This window comes from Diaphorina citri, unplaced genomic scaffold (genome assembly GCF_000475195.1).
Source record: "Diaphorina citri unplaced genomic scaffold, Diaci psyllid genome assembly version 1.1 scaffold2192, whole genome shotgun sequence".
NCBI classification, from domain to species: Eukaryota; Metazoa; Arthropoda; class Insecta; order Hemiptera; family Psyllidae; genus Diaphorina; species Diaphorina citri.
Genome location: NW_007379617.1, coordinates 4,064 through 17,427, shown reverse-complemented (window position 1 = coordinate 17,427; position 13,364 = coordinate 4,064). Strand labels below are relative to the sequence as shown.

The 13,364-nt window shown below is 36.5% G+C and overlaps 1 protein-coding gene across 1 annotated transcript; it reads right to left on the bottom strand.

Annotated features, from left to right (window-relative positions):
* Positions 1-2,056: 2,056 nt before the first annotated feature.
* Positions 2,057-2,822, bottom strand: LOC103518438 (mid1-interacting protein 1A). The gene has a single exon (XM_026830231.1). The coding sequence runs from the start codon at positions 2,699-2,701 to the stop codon at positions 2,234-2,236; it is 468 nt and encodes a 155-aa protein (XP_026686032.1). The 5' UTR covers positions 2,702-2,822; the 3' UTR covers positions 2,057-2,233.
* Positions 2,823-13,364: the final 10,542 nt, after the last annotated feature.

Genomic DNA, 13,364 nt, shown 5'->3' with positions numbered 1-13,364 from the left:
CATTGGAAACGCACCATTTGTAAAAATTGAAATCAAAAGCTTATCGCTATTCTTTTTCATCTTGACGAAAATGATATTTTCACGAGAATTAATAATTAAAACACACTATCGAATTTAGAGTCTTACGGATAAAAAATAAAGTATTTTATCTTTTATTTTTTATAAAAATAATATGGAAAATAAATAATAAAAACAGACAAGGAGAGAATGTAGAGTAGAGAGAGAAAATAATAAAAATGAGCCATAAAGTTCAATTAGGGATCAGTTGCTGGTACAATGCTTAGAAGCCTGAAAATATTGGGTCCAAGTTCCACCACGAATTTGTTCTGTCTTGTCATCTAGTTTTATACTAATCTCAGGGACAGGTCTAATAACTTGGGCGGTGTCCTTGGCCATGGTACAATGCTTAGAAGCCTGAAAATATTGGGTCCAAGTTCCACCACGAATTTGTTCTGTCCTGTGGTACAATGCTTAGAAGCCTGAAAATATTGGGTCCAAGTTCCACCACGAATTTGTTCTGTCCTGTCTAGTTTTATACTAATCTCAGGTCAGGGACAGGTCTAATAACTTGGGCGGTATCCTTGACCTTACATCTACTTACGCATATGATTAGAAATTCTTTCCATTTTTCTCTGAAATTTTTACGTTCCATCACGGACACACATCCCTTTTCGTGGCAAAATAATCTAGATTGTACCAATAATCGCAATATAGTATTGATCTTCTCCATAAGGCCACTTAACCTGTACGCTACATTCAACTGTTCAGTATATTGAACCAATGAGAGACATTGTTGTATCACACATATAATATAACCATAATGGCATTTGGTGTGAATTATTTTCGTAATACATACAACAGACATATTGTATCTAAGTAATTTAAAAAATATAAACCCTAGCTCATATATCACAAATTAAATAGAAAATAATGTATTCCGGGGTGTTCAGATTTTGAGTACATGGATCAATTGAGATTTATATTTATTTTTTAGTGAATAAATAATTGGACAACAACGATAAGAACTATGTAACAGATCGTAATGGGTATTTCAAACATTAAGACAGAATCACTCATTTGAACAATGAATGTTAACTTTGTAAAAAATCGTAAAGAAAATAAATAAATTTGGGTAATAAATGATTCGAATAAAAAAATACAATGAAAAACATTTAGAGCTTTTAAGATTTCAAAATTCTGTTCCTAATCCAGTAGGAATCGAAGAGGTCCTAAACCTCTCTCATTTCAAAATCAGAACACCAAATACATTATAGAATACACCCGGGTTATGGGGTACAATACAGACATCTTAATAATAAAAAAACCTGACCATAAGAAAATTACTTATGAACTAAAAACTAAAAGTCCTTGAGGACACAAAAACCTTGTGTACGAAAAATTGTACCTATACACGAGAGCATTTTAGTATGTAGAAAAATGTACTCCAACAATACAGACATCTTAATAATAAAAAAACCTGACCATAAGAAAATTACTTATGAACTAAAAACTAAAAGTCCTTGAGGACACAAAAAACTTGTGTACGAAAAATTGTACCTATACACGAGAGCATTTTAGTATGTAGAAAAATGTACTTCAAGATGTAAAGCAGCATGGATTTAACTGATTTTTCGTGTGACTGGAGCCTATAGGATGACTATGTGGATGACACAAGTGACTATCTAGTAAACTGCTCCTGCTATCTATGTGATAGGTACAAAATAGTTACGTACATATATATGCGAGGGTGAAATTATGAGGAGTTCAAAATTTCATTGGTAGTTTCATGTAGATAGAATTTGTAACACCTATGGCGTATCGCTATCAAGAGATTGAAGCAAAAATCGAATTGATATAATAAACACATAAACTGCTCTTTCATATAAACAATTCACAATATGTAAAAACTAAATGTTAAACAAAATTTTCCGTAATGGTAACATTCTTTCATATTTCGCTGCAACTCAGCACACGAGGGAACAATCCGTTTCATTTCCTTGCAACAGTAAGCAGTAAGCGTTTGGCGAGATCTTTAGATATTCAACAAGAATGTTGCGTTCCTTTTTGACTTGACGATCTAAACTATTGACGCTTCCAATCTGGTAGGAAATGAAACAAAGTTCCATGGGTATGAACTTCAAGCTGCATCGGATGAGGCCTTGCAGACACTTTGCTTTCCTGTATGTTTTGACATAGGAGAGTGCAGGAACGCGGCAGAGGAGTAACATGATGATCATGCACCACTATCACCAACTTCTCTTTGGTATCGACTAGTGATGTAGGTGGCAGCGAGGGTCATCTGTTTCAGAGTGGAGTGCAATCCACTCAGATGTATCTGGAAGTCTTTCTCAATACTATCCACAAAGGATGTTTTTGATTGATCACTATCTCCCTCAATACCAGAATCCATCTCGTTACCAGTCTCAGAATCAGTGTCGGAGTATGTCGATCCGGCAGATGATACAGAGGCTGTGGATGGTCTGCGGATATGAGATTTGGTGATGGGGGTAGAGGTCGCATTGGCGGGGGTATCCTTGCCTCCCCACTGTAGTTGATTCTTAACATTATTAACTAAAGTGTAAAGCTTGTACAGGTCAGTATCCCGCAGGGCAGCGTTTTCTCTTGTCTTCTTGCTCGATGTAATGCTATCATCAATTTTCAAATCCATTAGACGACAAGGCACCAGGATAGTAGAGTCCATCTCAGTAACAGCATCCACAAAATCGTCAATCCTCTTGATGACGCTTTCTTTGGACACTTCGGTTTCTAGCAAGACGACACTTTTCCTGGGTTTGCTACTCCTGTAACGCAAGAAACATAACAAACAAGTATGTTAGTAACTATCAGAAAGTTCACTGAACTTGGAATTTTAGATAGAATCTAAGGACAACTCATGATGTAAGCGCATTAGCAATTATAACGACAACAGTGGTAACGAAAGCGGAACATACGATATCAGATCCCTTGAAGTGTTATGGAAAATCATTGACGTATCATGTGATAGAGAGTTATCATAAAGTATCATATCATGGAAAATCAATATTGCAATTTTTCTCCCAAAAGTCAGCCCGAGAGCATTTCTTAGCATCTCCCCTGAAGCATAGAATGACAATCCTTGGTTGGAACTGATAAACAATTCATACAGCATAGCCAACCCGTTCTAAACGACTCAACGATAGGTAGCGAGTACAGGAACTCATGATGTAAGCGCATTAGCAATTATAACGACAACAGTGGTAACGAAAGCGGAACATACGATATCAGATCCCTTGAAGTGTTATAGAAAATCAATATTGACGTATCATGTGAAAATCAATATTGCAATTCTTCTCCCAAAAGCCAGCCCGAGAGCATTTCTTAGCATCTCCCCTGAAGCAGAGAATGACAATCCTTGGTTGGAACTGATAAACAATTCATACAGCATAGCCAACCCGTTCTAAACAACTCAACGATAGGTAGCGAGTACAGATAGGTACTAAACGATAATAAAAATACCTGAGGAACCGAAAGACCTTCGGATTGTCAAGACCATGAGCAGCAGAGATGCGAAGAGTTCAATTCGGAGAGAAAAGTCTAGAAGGTTTCTTAGCCTGGTTCCTGGTTTGGATTCCGTCGGAAGACAAGTTAACCAGCTGTTTATATTATGTTGCTCAGATATTTCAGACTCACATCAGGTGCAGCGATGCATTTTATTTATGTATCTAAGGACAAGAGAACATGTCTTTGTGATTTTAGAGTCTACCAGAAACAGAGGTCATCAATTTAATGGTCGTCAAAAGCTACCATTATACCTGGACAATGGTTGGTTATCCGGTGTGTTGAAATCAAAACTCAACTATTTATTGAACAATAAGAATAACTAGAATATTATGATAACAATGAACGACCAAGTGTAAAGTCATGAATAAGGTCAATTGCCGCTGATGACAATGCAAGGTCAACCTAATAAAGCTATACCTGGGTACTTCTAATTCTAACGTCTGAAGAGATGATTGTGAAAGTTAACAAGTGGCGTGATCCGTGTGAAAGCTTTGCTACATTTGAACATTAGATTATTACATTCACTTTTCAGTATCGAACCAGTATGTGGTAGGGTTTTTGCTTTCAATAAGCGATTAGGCTACTGGTGTACTGGTCAAGGAAAGACAGGGTTAGTTTTCCGGATATACTAATTGATGGCATAATTATTACGCTGCCATATACATACCATCACGTTTCCAAGCAATAAATAAAATGAATCAGCAAAAAAAGCTTACTACGGAAGTCGTTGAGGTAGGTACATTTAAATATTTATACGTTAGTAGGTACATTTAAAATATGTTCTTTTTCATAGGCATCATTAGTACATACTCGTACATCATATGTAGTTCAGTGAACTTTTGCTAACTTCATGTTGGTTTTCTTTTCGCGCTTGCGCAGAAGACCACAGTGCCTTTTAACATGAGGTGTATTTTCTTTTTCAAGCGTTCAACAAAGAATTTTCCAATGACACACAAAAGACGATGTAATACGGAATGAGATAAACGTCATCATGTCAATCAATCCGGACATTGGTAAGAAGCTCTCAGTACGGAAAAATGTGACATCAACAGGTGTGTTGCCCGTGAGATCTAGATAAATCGCACAAGACTTTGCAAGTTTCTTGCGCATAAAGCTCGAAGTTTCTGAGTGATAACACGTGATTATCTGAGGGATAATTTGATTACGAATGAGAGTTTAAATTTTATTCAAATGACTTCCGCCTACCACGCGCGGTATTTGTGGAAAAACAAATTTAATTTCCCAGATTCGAATGAGAGTTTAAATTTTATTCAAATGACTTCCGCCTACCACGCGCGGTATTTGAGGAAAAACAAATTTAATTTCCCAGATTGATTCACGTGAATTCTCGTCAGATAAGTGTTATACGAGTGTGTGTTTTGATTGATGACGCTAAGTGTTACTCACCTCTGATTCATGTTTCTATTGAGGGAAACATGACTTCACTTCAGACTCTTCAGAGTTAAGCGCTATGCCTGAAATTGTTCGAACCGTGGTATCACAGGGCAAGAAGATTATATTACTGAATGATAAATGACATGAAATTTCCAACTTGAAAAATGACTTTAGTTACTTGGAATCCGTTGGAAATTTCAGTTTGATTGTTATGGCAGTTCGATTCATTTTTCAAAAGTACAAACTGTTTTTCCAAAGATCAAACTAGGTATTGCGGATTTCTTTCTGTTTCTAATGAAACAGCTATGTGCTCATACTTACTACACTTGGTTGTATTATTGTCTCCTAGGGTGAATTACCAGAATTATCTAAATCTAGAGTTTCTTTGTGAGGTGCTGCATTTTTTCCCTGTACACAAACACCATTATGTTTAGACAGAGTCACAAATTTCACACCGGGGGAGTCATAAGGTATGTCTTTTTATTGCACACATAAAATTCAAATATTTCGCTTGTTTATAAATTAGTTTAATGAAATCGTTACAACAAAGCGTGTTGTCATACATACACAAGTTGCACACATTCCTTGGGAATTTTGTCTTTGTCGTGGCTACTACGTATTTAGAGATTCAACGCTCGAATTTCAAAGTTTCCAGAATATCAGTTCTTTGTATTGGATCAATTTTTATTCCGCGCTCGATGGATTTCGTTTGGTTTCTGGTATTTTCTTCATTAATACCACTATGATAATTAAGATAACTACCTAAATCATAAAAGTCAGTATCGGGGAACCCAATTTTCACATCAAACGACTAGAACAAATCGGCAGACCTCATTCCTTTCTGTGTCCAGTTGTCGACTCCTCTGTTTTTCTAAGGAGCTACCTATAGGATCACACATTTTCTAAGATGGCCACTACTCACTTCGGTTTCTAGCAAGACGACACTTTTCCTGGGTTTGCTACTCCTGTAACGCAAGAAACATAACAAACAAGTATGTTAGTAACTATCAGAAAGTTCACTGAACTTGGAATTTTAGATAGAATCTAAGGACAAGAGAACATGTCTTTGTGATTTTAGAGTCTACCAGAAACAGAGGTCATCAATTTAATGGTCGTCAAAAGCTACCATTATACCTGGACAATGGTTGGTTATCCGGTGTGTTGAAATCAAAACTCAACTATTTATTGAACAATAAGAATAACTAGAATATTATGATAACAATGAACGACCAAGTGTAAAGTCATGAATAAGGTCAATTGCCGCTGATGACAATGCAAGGTCAACCTAATAAAGCTATACCTGGGTACTTCTAATTCTAACGTCTGAAGAGATGATTGTGAAAGTTAAAAAGTGGCGTGATCCGTGTGAAAGCTTTGCTACATTTGAACATTAGATTATTGCATTCACTTTTCAGTATCGAACCAGTATGTGGTAGGGTTTTTGCTTTCAATAAGCAATTACAATTTATAGTACCTCTATTAAAACCATAATCAAGTGGTTCGGCATCATCAGCATGGAACCGTGGTATTGAACAATACGCTTGTATAATTAAGTAATAAATAATGTAATAATACATACGTCGCGCCGGTTTCATAAATATAATCTCTCAGGTGAGAGCGAATACATAAATACAGATTGACATAGAAAGTCATTACAGTGCACTTTTAGTTATTGCAATTTTTTTGCAAATAAAATGAGGAGCAGCAAGTATGCTTAAGATCTAATATCGAAAGCTGATGTCATTGTTGAAAAGTGAATGTTGTCTCTAGTAGATAAAATAAAATTAATGATGCTTCTTTCGTTTTCACGCTGTTTTCGGGAAAAACACAGAGAGAATCTTCTTAGCCTTAGGCAGACTGTTCTTAGAATTCGTTGACATCAATGTACGGATGATTATTAGAATGTGGTACTGAGGCTTCAGGTCGTTTCCCGAGATCGCCTTCAGCTACAAGAAGTTCCACTTATTAAAAACAAAAAATACATCAACAAATTTCTAGGAGCAATGGAATACTAGAGGGTGAAGGAAGGCGATAAGCAAGGAATGTTGCAAGTAATGGCTGAGTGTGGTGATAAATGACGTAGATTATGAGGACGGATTTTGCTATCGTCATAGGTCGACTAGTGATATCTGATATGGTTCTGGTCACTGTACACAATCTAATATGGCTACTTGGATACTGCACAATCTAATACAGGATGGTGGAGATTATCTAAACATAGATTTAGGTGAATGATAGCAGTATGGATATGGAGTAGAATAAGGCATGTTGTTTGTAGGCATGTGATTTATTCAGACTGTCAACCTAGGACATTCAGTCCCATTTCACCAACGTACTGTTAAATGCCGTTTTGTACAGAATATTCTGGACTTATCAGATTACAAAATGGTCAAAAACATACATTAACGAACAAAGGTTGAATAATCGTTCAGACGATTAGATTGTCTGGTTCTACAACACGGATACTTTAGGTCGGTACCACGAGGATGATATACCTTGAAGTACGTGATTCATTCATATCCGGTCCGTCATTTCTGAGAAAATCAGATAAATCGTCAAAATAATACAGGGTTGAGGATTACCTGAACCTATCTGATAGGGCGACAGGATACACACATTAGATATTTATTTAAATCTGCCATGTCTACAATAGTTCGGAACATGCAGGGGTTAATTACAATGGCATTGGAGCGGCTAACTTGAAGGTACTTATTCAATTACATAAGACACGGAGAGGAATAAAATGGACACTAGTTTGCCGCTGATGACAATGCAAGGTCAACCTAATAAAGCTATACCTGGGTACTTCTAATTCTAACGTCTGAAGAGATGATTGTGAAAGTTAAAAAGTGGCGTGATCCGTGTGAAAGCTTTGCTACATTTGAACATTAGATTATTGCATTCACTTTTCAGTATCGAACCAGTATGTGGTAGGGTTTTTGCTTTCAATAAGCAATTACAATTTATAGTACCTCTATTAAAACCATAATCAAGTGGTTCGGCATCATCAGCATGGAACCGTGGTATTGAACAATACGCTTGTATAATTAAGTAATAAATAATGTAATAATACATACGTCGCGCCGGTTTCATAAATATAATCTCTCAGGTGAGAGCGAATACATAAATACAGATTGACATAGAAAGTCATTACAGTGCACTTTTAGTTATTGCAATTTTTTTGCAAATAAAATGAGGAGCAGCAAGTATGCTTAAGATCTAATATCGAAAGCTGATGTCATTGTTGAAAAGTGAATGTTGTCTCTAGTAGATAAAATAAAATTAATGATGCTTCTTTCGTTTTCACGCTGTTTTCGGGAAAAACACAGAGAGAATCTTCTTAGCCTTAGGCAGACTGTTCTTAGAATTCGTTGACATCAATGTACGGATGATTATTAGAATGTGGTACTGAGGCTTCAGGTCGTTTCCCGAGATCGCCTTCAGCTACAAGAAGTTCCACTTATAAAAAACAAAAAATACATCAACAAATTTCTAGGAGCAATGGAATACTAGAGGGTGAAGGAAGGCGATAAGCAAGGAATGTTGCAAGTAATGGCTGAGTGTGGTGATAAATGACGTAGATTATGAGGACGGATTTTGCTATCGTCATAGGTCGACTAGTGATATCTGATATGGTTCTGGTCACTGTACACAATCTAATATGGCTACTTGGATACTGCACAATCTAATACAGGATGGTGGAGATTATCTAAACATAGATTTAGGCGAATGATAGCAATATGGATATGGAGTAGAATAAGGTATGTTGTTTGTAGGCATGTGATTAAATTTATAGTACCTCTATTAAAACCATAATCAAGTGGTTCGGCATCATCAGCATGGAACCGTGGTATTGAACAATACGCTTGTATAATTAAGTAATAAATAATGTAATAATACATACGTCGCGCCGGTTTCATAAATATAATCTCTCAGGTGAGAGCGAATACATAAATACAGATTGACATAGAAAGTCATTACAGTGCACTTTTAGTTATTGCAATTTTTTTGCAAATAAAATGAGGAGCAGCAAGTATGCTTAAGATCTAATATCGAAAGCTGATGTCATTGTTGAAAAGTGAATGTTGTCTCTAGTAGATAAAATAAAATTAATGATGCTTCTTTCGTTTTCACGCTGTTTTCGGGAAAAACACAGAGAGAATCTTCTTAGCCTTAGGCAGACTGTTCTTAGAATTCGTTGACATCAATGTACGGATGATTATTAGAATGTGGTACTGAGGCTTCAGGTCGTTTCCCGAGATCGCCTTCAGCTACAAGAAGTTCCACTTATTAAAAACAAAAAATACATCAACAAATTTCTAGGAGCAATGGAATACTAGAGGGTGAAGGAAGGCGATAAGCAAGGAATGTTGCAAGTAATGGCTGAGTGTGGTGATAAATGACGTAGATTATGAGGACGGATTTTGCTATCGTCATAGGTCGACTAGTGATATATCCGGACATTGGTAAGAAGCTCTCAGTACGGAAAAATGTGACATCAACAGGTGTGTTGCCCGTGAGATCTAGATAAATCGCACAAGATTTTGCAAGTTTCTTGCGCATAAAGCTCGAAGTTTCTGAGTGATAACACGTGATTATCTGATGGATAATTTGATTACGAATGAGAGTTTAAATTTTATTCAAATGACTTCCGCCTACCACGCGCGGTATTTGAGGAAAAACAAATTTAATTTCCCAGATTGATTGATTCACGTGAATTCTCGGCAGATAAGTGTTATACGAGTGTGTGTTTTGTTTGATGACGCTAAGTGTTACTCACCTCTGATTCATGTTTCTATTGAGGGAAACATGACTTCAGACTCTTCAGAGTTAAGCGCTATGTCTGAAATGGTGGCTAGTGATATCTGATATGGTTCTGGTCACTGTACACAATCTAATATGGCTACTTGGATACTGCACAATCTAATACAGGATGGTGGAGAATTGGAGATTATCTAAACATAGATTTAGGTGAATGATAGCAATATGGATATGGAGTAGAATAAGGCATGTTGTTTGTAGGCATGTGATTTTCGTCATAGGTCGACTAGTGATATCTGATATGGTTCTGGTCACTGTACACAATCTAATATGGCTACTTGGATACTGCACAATCTAATACAGGATGGTGGAGAATTGGAGATTATCTAAACATAGATTTAGGTGAATGATAGCAGTATGGATATGGAGTAGAATAAGGCATGTTGTTTGTAGGCATGTGATTTATTCAGACTGTCAACCTAGGACATTCAGTCCCATTTCACCAACGTACTGTTAAATGCCGTTTTGTACAGAATATTCTGGACTTATCAGATTACAAAATGGTCAAAAACATACATTAACGAACAAAGGTTGAATAATCGTTCAGACGATTAGATTGTCTGGTTCTACAACACGGATACTTTAGGTCGGTACCACGAGGATGATATACCTTGAAGTACGTGATTCATTCATATCCGGTCCGTCATTTCTGAGAAAATCAGATAAATCGTCAAAATAATACAGGGATGAGGATTACCTGAACCTATCTGATAGGGCGACAGGATACACTTACACACATTAGATATTTATTTAAATCTGCCATGTCTACAATTTATAGCTATAGGAACGAGGTATTGATCGAAAGGATGTCTTGATATTGATAATTAAGATAACTACCTAAATCATAAAAGTCAGTATCGGGGAACCCAATTTTCACATCAAACGACTAGAACAATTCGGCAGACCTCATTCCTTTCTGTGTCCAGTTGTCGACTCCTCTGTTTTTCTAAGGAGCTACCTATAGGATTACACATTTTCTAAGATGGCCACTACTGTTACTGCTGACCATAACCACACAATCTCTCTCCTTTCACTTTTTGCCAGTCATACTTATTCTCAGTCTAGCACACATTATTTTGCATTCATTTCGCTACACCGTGCACTATTTCTCACCGAAAAACCAGAGGACCTAGATAATAACCGATACTATTGTGTTTGGAGGAATTCAAAGCGTTCAATGAATGAATCCGTTTCACTATAATCAGTAATCGCCCAAATATTTACACTAAACTTGTTAGATTGTTGAACCAAGGAGCGTAGCATGCAGAGAACGTCCGAACGGTTCAAGTAGTTAAATATCGGTATTATTGCACGAAGACAATGGCACAGCGAAATGCACGATATAATCGTATTCCCATTCAGAAGTTGAAATATGTATCTTTATTTCATTTTTCCCTTCTGATATTATCAGAACTGAAAGTAGGTACAGTATCTCTCTAATGCCAGACTGGCGGAGATTGTCCATGACACATCTTTCCAGTGTCACCGCGCGTCAACAATTAATTTATTAGCGACAAAATTCGCTCATTATTGAGGTAGATAACAAATTTGCTCAAGTGTTTATTCATATCACAAAATTCATCAAGACCTTCTCGTCCCACTCGTATACATTATACATATGTAACATAATTATGTATTATATGTATGTATGATGAGCTCACACTCTTAACATCACGCCACATTTACGAACACTGACTTGACTGACTCTCGTTCGCGAAATTTCTATTTTTAGTACTCGCACACATTTCATGGCATAAATTAGACTGAACTGGGACGTAGTTGGGATCAATTGAAAATACATTGTTCACTTGTCGCATTGGATTTACCAATTGGTACTAATTCTTTAAGTGACGTCATCCTGGATGCAGACAAATTGTGCATCCATGTGTCCGGTGGTATCATTAATATCAAGTTCGGAACATGCAGGGGTTAATTACAATGGCATTGGAGCGGCTAACTTGAAGGTACTTATTCAATTACATAAGACACGGAGAGGAAAAAAATGGACACTAGTTTGGAGGCTGATACCGAATTTAGATTGATATCCGACAAGCAAAATTTCGAATAAGGCATTTCGAACTGGATAATAAGGCAACAACCAAGATTAGTTTACAGGAATCAAAATTTTAAAAATTAAAAAGGCAATTTACGAAAAAAATTCACCAATTAAACAATGTATAAAACCGTACCCAATCACTATTTCACACGATCCTGAACATATTTGAGACTTTTGAGAGTCATAGAATCATCGACTATGACAAAATAATATGATTTAGTAGGAGTTTTATTAATATTTATTATAGTGTGCCAACATAGAATTATAATGTTATATACACTGTAGTAGGAGTATTTCATGCTCAAGACGAATTCGATATTTAATTAAATTCGATGTTAATTTATCAATCAGATAAGGTCCTGGTATTGGTATCTGATAGCGAGACCCCGATTTATCTCCAGTAGTTTGCATGGAAACTGAATGCAACATTCTTTCTCAGAGGTTATCAGTTAAATCTGGAGCCAAAGTAGATCGAGGTTTTTAGTAAGAAATAAGTGATTGTGTATATTATCAACATGATAGTCTTCTTATGGTATGATAAGAGTTGTAAGGACTTTATTGGCTACAATTTTCCAAGAGTTCAACTTCAGAGTAGTGCGTTTAGGGAAGGACCAAATAGGGTACAGTTTGGTAAATACTATACAATCGTGTTTCAAAATGATGTCATCCTTTGCCATAGGTGATTTAAAACATGGCCTACAGTAAGTTGACTCATCAAGTTATCATTAGGGATCAATAATGTCTTTGAAGATTACAACTAATTAGTACCATCACAGTGTGATCTTTCGTCAAAAGATGATCTACAAGCGACATAGCATGTACCGAAAAACACAAAAGAGAGATTGATTATTATCTTATCAACCATATCATCAATACTGAAAAAACTCATGATGTAAGCGCATTAGCAATTATAACGACAACAGTGGTAACGAAAGCGGAACATACGATATCAGATCCCTTGAAGTGTTATAGAAAATCAATATTGACGTATCATGTGAAAATCAATATTGCAATTCTTCTCCCAAAAGCCAGCCCGAGAGCATTTCTTAGCATCTCCCCTGAAGCAGAGAATGACAATCCTTGGTTGGAACTGATAAACAATTCATACAGCATAGCCAACCCGTTCTAAACAACTCAACGATAGGTAGCGAGTACAGATAGGTACTAAACGATAATAAAAATACCTGAGGAACCGAAAGACCTTCGGATTGTCAAGACCATGAGCAGCAGAGATGCGAAGAGTTCAATTCGGAGAGAAAAGTCTAGAAGGTTTCTTAGCCTGGTTCCTGGTTTGGATTCCGTCGGAAGACAAGTTAACCAGCTGTTTATATTATGTTGCTCAGATATTTCAGACTCACATCAGGTGCAGCGATGCATTTTATTTATGTTTATCATGAAGAAACATAAACATCAACACATGGCCAGTGTTTGTAGAGGGATTAGACGGGGCCACGATGCGATGGAACGAACAAGTGTGATTTTCACGACCATACTAATAAGGAGAGAACAACAAAATAGATAAGATAGGGTATTGAAAGGTTTGAGTGCAATT